Source organism: Lampris incognitus, chromosome 7, assembly GCF_029633865.1.
Source record: "Lampris incognitus isolate fLamInc1 chromosome 7, fLamInc1.hap2, whole genome shotgun sequence".
Lineage (NCBI taxonomy): Eukaryota > Metazoa > Chordata > Actinopteri > Lampriformes > Lampridae > Lampris > Lampris incognitus.
Window position 1 is genome coordinate 7,094,923 of NC_079217.1, and position 6,918 is coordinate 7,101,840.

General features: G+C 46.2%; 1 protein-coding gene across 1 annotated transcript; it reads right to left on the reverse strand.

The window, feature by feature from the left end:
- Positions 1-853: 853 nt before the first annotated feature.
- nkapd1 (NKAP domain containing 1) lies at positions 854-6,092 on the reverse strand. The gene is made up of 6 exons (XM_056283984.1): positions 5,678-6,092; positions 5,458-5,534; positions 4,361-4,449; positions 4,076-4,216; positions 3,924-3,977; positions 854-1,398 (listed from the first exon to the last, which is right to left on the reverse strand). The coding sequence occupies exons 2-6, from the start codon at positions 5,524-5,526 to the stop codon at positions 942-944; spliced, it is 810 nt and encodes a 269-aa protein (XP_056139959.1). The 5' UTR covers positions 5,527-5,534; positions 5,678-6,092; the 3' UTR covers positions 854-941.
- Between the last annotated feature and the right edge of the window lie 826 nt (positions 6,093-6,918).

A 6,918-nucleotide genomic window follows, 5' to 3' on the forward strand; every position in this document is an offset into this window, starting at 1 on the left:
CAGTTTTGTTTTTTTGGGGGGTTTTTTTGCAAAATGTCGAATCTGTGCCACCTGATCCTTCAGCTCGCGTCTCTACTGGAATCTGCGACGCCGTCACCCAAGCAAGCGTCAGAAGGTACTTTGTTTCATCACAAGCGTGTATTTCCTTGCTCCACCTGAAACACAACGTACGTACAAAACCAGTAAAATGTTTATTTCCTCATTTTTAGTTGTGTTGCCCACAAATGTTGACTAAAATAATTTACAAAATCTTAGAAAAAAAACCATTTTAAATAAAAGCACGCAAATTGTGTCATAAACAGCCAGGAAAGTTGTATAACATGTTTGCCCTGACTTTTTTTCTTCTTTTTTTTTAATGTGCTAAAAGAAAGTCATTTCTGGACTCGAGGATCCGATGTGAGCGAGACGGTCAGACAGATGAGTCAACCATCAATCAGGGAGCCTGAAGCCTTTACGGCTCTTGTGTGAGGGATGGGTTTGGATCCTCTGACAACGCCTGCAGAACATAGCTCACTCCCTGCATGGTGTGCATGGAGCCTCAGCAAAAGCGAGCTATTGCTATGGAGAAAGCCCGCGGAGAGGACCGATAACACAGGTTTGTTGATGTCAAACACAAAGACAACACAGAACAGCACCGCAGAGGAAGCCTTCCTGTGCACGGAAAGCTATCAAAGGAACACACGGGCGATTTTCTAGTCTGTACCTGAGCTTTGTGTGTGTGTATGTATGTATATATATATGTGTGTGTGTGTGTGTATGTATGTATGTGTATATATATGTATGTGTGTGTGTATGTATGTATATATATGTGTGTGTGTCTGTGTGTATGTATGTATGTGTGTGTGTGTGTGTGTATGTATGTATATATATGTGTGTGTGTATGTATGTATATATATATATATATGTGTGTGTGTATGCATGCATTTGGTTGTTCGTGTATTTCAGTCCCCAGAACTGTCATCCGAGTTCTCCTCATTTGCAACTTTCCAGTTTTTCCTCCGTTTCTTCCTGTGCGTGTCTGTTCCGGACTCTGAGTCTTTGTGGGAGTCCAGCTTTCGTTTCCTGCGAGAGTGCGTCTTTCTCTCCCTTTCTCCCGCATCGTCGCCGTCCTCCTCCTTCCTTCTTTTCCTCCCGCCCTTCCTGTCTCGGTGTTTGCTTTTTGTCCTCCTCCTCTGCTTACGTCTGCTGTCGCTGCTCTCCTCGCCGCCGCTTTCGCTGCTCGCCCCCTCCACTCTCCTCGGCTTCCCGTCCCCCTTCTCCCCCTTGTGCTTCTTCTTTTTCTTCTTCCTTTTCTTCTTTTGAGAGGATTTCTTGGAGCGTTTGGACGCGGCCGTTTTCATGCTTGACTTTGACTTTTTCATTTTGTGATGCCCGTTCTTGGTGTCGGTGGCTTCTTCACTGAAAACACACAATATAAATACACGGTTAGTACTGGAAACTGGCAAATCATGCTTCAAAGCCTCAAACCCACCCGTGTGGTCACCTTTACTTCCTTTACCATGATAATTATACATCCAGTATTACAAAACAAAGAAACTAATCAACCTAATAACATCACACTGAAAACTACAATCCTGAGCAATGTCGCTTTGGGGAAATGTATCGCCCGTTTGGCCACCTTCAGTCCCAGACATCTATCCAGAACGAGGGGAGAGTTGTCAGTGTTACTGTGTCAGCACCTTCCCCAAGGTCGAACAAAATGTCACGGCTGAGTCTGCACTTTATCGGTCGTTCACCTATCCGCTTGTTATCCATGGTAAAGACTATCTATAAAGACATCACTTATTCCCAGGAAATTCCAACACAACGGTAACCATTACAACGAGCAATGCCAATAGTGGTCATGATTTACATATTTGTGGATTAGCAATTGTCTTGAAGGGTAACAATCACAATTTTCAACATTATCTCTATTATAACGTGTGTGGATAACACTGCATTAGCAGCTATAATATTGAGCCGCCTTCTGTGTCTCTGGAATGTTGCCAAAATTGAGTGGAAAGGCGTCCGCCAGTGACATCACTGATGGACAACCTGAGAATACAACTGCATGTGGCATTGCTATTCACGTTTTGGTAACACTTTCTATGACGCCCATGTCTATAATGCCATACTTATTACATATTATAGTCTGCTTATGGCACTGTATAATTATACTTATAAGCACTCATAAATATTCATAATGCTTTATAACAAGTCAATTGATTCTTTACAGCGAGTTTTTTGGGGAAACATTACATTAGCGAAATGTAAATGTTAATTTGGTTGCGTCAAATTGGAGTACCGTACCAGTAGTAATGTTACGTTAACTCTATTAGTATATCCCAATATCACAAATTTGCCTCAGTGGGCTTTACAGCAATACAACAACCTGTACTTAGACCCGCACATCAAATAAGGAACAACTCCTTAAAAAAAAACCTTTAACAGGGAGAAAAAAATAGGAAGAAACCTCGGGGAGAGCAACAGAGGAGGGGTCTCTCTCCCAAGATGTACAGACGTGCAATGGATGTTGTGTGTACAGAATAAAACATAATTTACAGAATACAACATTGAAAGAGGATATCGGAATTATAAGATATATGAAGAATATGATGAGGAGGACACCAAGCAGTGTCCAGAGGCCACCGGAACAGCCCAGGACCCGAACCATGTGACCACCATCACCATGGAGACCTGACAGGAGGACAGACTTCGCATGCACACAGGGGAGACTCACATCACACCATTCACATACACGGGAGAAGAGACAAGAAAAAACAGTCACACGTCACAGTGAGAGAAGGCTATAACACTGAATCAGGATACAGAAATTCTATAGATTTATAAGTTATATAAAAAATGTGATGAGGAGGATGCCAAGCAGTGTCCAGGTAATGACCACCGTCACCATGGAGACCTGGGAGGAGGACAGACTACACGTGCACATGGAGACTCACGTCACACCATTCACATATACGGGTGAAGAGAAAGGAGAAGACGACATTCAGAGAGAGAAAGGACCCGTCGGAAAAGAGAAAAATTGCAATGGTCAATCTATATGCTATACTCTCGTCGGCAGAACAGTGGTTGGTAAATTCACCGAGACAGAAACCGACCTGCCATGCTGTACAGGTCATGAAGTACTCAATTTAAAGGCAAGTAATTGTAGGTTAAGGCAAAAAGATGAGTTTTAAGTTTGGATTTAAAGACTCCACAGACTCTGACTGTCTGACGGCAGCAGGCAGGTTATTCCACAGGAACGGGACCCGGTAGGAAAAGGCCCTGCCACCTGCTGACCTCTTTTTAACTTTAGGTACACACAGGAGCCCTGTATTTTGAGAGTGGAGAGCTCGAGATGGACTGTACGGTTTAAGGAGATCAGACAGGTGTGATGGGGCAAGCCCATTTAGGATTTTATACGTCAGCAGAAGCACCTTAGTACTCAGTAGCTTGTCTGTTATGACCTGTTAAAGTAGAAATTGTTTCAGTTATTGTCCATAATTTGAGTCAATTGAGTCTTGAGAGGTAGTTTTTCGGGACACAGAAATGTAAATGTCCATCGTTCAGTTGTTCATCATCAAAAGCAAAGCATTATGAATATTTATGAGTGCTTGTAAGTATTATAAAGTGCTATAAACAGATAACGCATAATAAGTGTATTTATAATGCACTATATACATGGACATCATAGCGTTACCCACATTTTCTTATACGTTACAATTTTAGTTAGCAGACGCTTTTACCCAAAGCGACGTTGTACTTCTCAGAGTTAATACAATACAAGCAAAGGATCTAGTCAGTAGTACACGATGCAGCCTACCAGTAAACCAGGAAAGTTTTCACATTGCTTTGATCGAACCAGTGAAAGGAGTATCCCAGAGCACTTTTGTTTGCATGTAAATGTTCAGGGTTGTAGTTTTTAATGAATAGTCTTTGCTCACCTGTCGCTTTCGAATTCCTCTGGATAAAGTTCCTTGAATCCGCTGTGTCCCCATCTGTGGTGTGAACACGTAAGAAATCACATTCCATTGCAGACAACCACGTCTATCTTGCTGTACTGGCACAAAGAAGTCTTTGTGATTAAACTATGTACCTGTCAGGATCATTGGCCTCAAATTCATACAGTTTGCGACTCCAGTATCGAGCGTCCCTGTCATCATGTCCGGAGGTGCGATCTTTGCTTTGAGCTTGTTCTCCTGAATAATTCTCCACTCGATCACAGTGCATGTGCCCCCTGAAAAAAAAATTGTTCAAAATTCGTATCAAAAAATTCAATAAGCCAACGTAAAGCCAACAAACCCACACGACGGTATAAAATACGATTTTAAATAAGTGCTGTTGCCATTCGTGTCAGTGCTGTCACGTCTACTCTTGATACCTCATAAATTCTGTAGATGGCATTTGTTTCTGGTGGGACGTCTGTTTCTCCCAGACTCTCATCTTCCACATCTCCGATTCCTCCTGGATCTGCAAGGGATGTCACCAACGTGAGTACGTTCACAGCAGCTCTGATGAAACCCTGACACACACACACACACACACAGCTGGTACAATTCACACACACACACACACACACAGCTGGTACAACTCACACACAAACACACACACGTAGCTGGTACCACTCACACACACACGTAGCTGGTACAACTCCACACGTAGCTGGTACAACTCTCACACACACACACACGTAGCTGGTACAACTCACACACACACACACACACACACACACACACACACACACACACACACACACACACGTAGCTGGTACAACTCACACACACACATGTATAGCTGGTACAACTCTCTCTCACACACACACACACACACACACACACACACACACACACACACACACACACGTAGCTGGTACAACTCACACACACACACACACACACACACGTATAGCTGGTACAACTCTCTCACACACACACACACATACACACACATACGTAGCTGGTACAACTCTCTCTCACACACACACACACACACACACACACACACACACACACACACACACACACACACGTAGCTGGTACAACTCACACACACACACACACGTAGCTGGTACAACTCTCTCACACACACACACACACACACGTAGCTGGTACAACTCCACACGTAGCTGGTACAACTGTCACACACACACACACACACACGTAGCTGGTACAACTCCACACGTAGCTGGTACAACTCACCAAACACACACACACACACACACACACACACACACACACACACACACACGTAGCTGGTACAACTCTCTCACACACACACACACACACACACACACACACACACACACACACACACACACACACACGTAGCTGGTACAACTCACCAAACACACACACACACACACACACACACACATACACACACACACACACACACACACACACACACACACACACACACACACACACACACACACACGCATAGCTGGTACAACTCTCTCACACACACACACACATTTACCTTGTTGTGGGCATCTGTGTGGCGGATGACATTCCACAGCAGACGCTTGCCTAATGGCACCTTGGACATGCTGGTCCCTGAAACACGAGGTAACACACAGAGACCGCCGGCATGAACGGGACAACAAGGATGAACGGCCAGGACACGACATTCCCGGCACGCTTGATAAGAGGACAACAGATATTCGAGTTTCCAGCCCCTGCACGTTGTTTTTCCCTACCGTGCTGAGATGACCGGAGACCGATGGCTGACGGTGGAAGGTAGGGGACACGTATTCAGCATATCCAGGACGCCATGGTGCGCTTCTGCACCTAGCCGGGGGGGGACGTAACGCACGCGTGGCTTGTAATAAACGGGTCAAACGCGTAAAAACAGCAGGGCAGCGCTGCGTCTGTGGTCAAGGCGACTGGCCAGCTAGCCGGCTAGCTAACCAGCTAGCTCGCTGTTTAAACCGTCAGCCAGCTTCGCCGTCGGTCATCCGGGAGACCGACAAACGAGACGGGACGCGCAGAGAACTCTCAGTTCGTAGCGAAACGGCTACAGCACACGTCAAGGTAGCGCACAACAAACCCCTCAGCCCTCGACGGGTCGCGAACTTACGGTATATGTTGCCGGTACTGCCCCGGTTCGGTCGGTGTGTGTGTGGGGGGGGGGGTACAGCGGCGTTTAAGAACTACACACGCAAGCACACACACCAGCTTCCGCCTTCGCTCGTTACGTCAACACGCAGGCGGAGCCCTTACGAGGAAACGAAAGCTGTGATTGGATGTTGTGGCCGTCAGTCATGAGCCGCACGCGTGCGGGCTGCGGGCAGGCGGAGGTGGCCCGGCAGAGCGGCGGAACGTCCGCCGTGCGTCACTTTTGACAGGTCAGTCGTGCGCAGCGGAACACATGGCCCCGTTTTTACGCGGTAAAACCGGCGATCAGATTATCGACGACGCTGTGAAAACGTGTTTAACCGTGAGTTGGTAACTGTTGTTGATTCTGCAAGTATCATTGTTTCGGAGGCTAAATGATTACAGGCTTGCCTCTCGGATATAATCGCGAAGTGTTCGTGTAGGTGAGACCAAGTGGTTCAGGTGCGATAGTCGGCGCCAAGGTGCTGATCCAACACACAGGAGGCAGAACTTCCCTGTGCCAGTTTATTGGCAGGTGTAAGACTGGGTGACTGTGTGCGTGTGTGTGTGTTTTCCCGAGTCACGCGCACAGGTAATCCGAGGGGAATTGCCTGCTAATTAAAGTAGTAAACTTAGCCTGCTACAACTGTTTTCTGCTCTACTTTCTTCCCTCTTCACTTCCCGAGTGTTTTTCTTTTCTTTCTTCATCTCCTCGTTTACTGCAGGACCAACCGGCGCTAACTGGCTGCGGCCACTCAACGAGCACGGGGGGGGGGGGGGTGATGATATGCTCGTGCACATCACGTGATTACACAAGTCCGCTGTCACGTCAAGTGTCTCTTGA

Bases quoted from the DNA above. Each gene is read 5' to 3' on its own strand.
- nkapd1 (XM_056283984.1), bottom strand. From the start codon at position 5,526: ATGTCCAAGGTGCCATTAGGCAAGCGTCTGCTGTGGAATGTCATCCGC. The intron at 4,450-5,457 runs GTAAATGTGTGT...CATCCCTTGCAG, and splicing joins ACACAGATGCCCACAACAAG to ATCCAGGAGGAATCGGAGAT. The intron at 1,399-3,923 runs GTGAGCAAAGAC...GTGTGTTTTCAG, and splicing joins GAGGAATTCGAAAGCGACAG to TGAAGAAGCCACCGACACCA.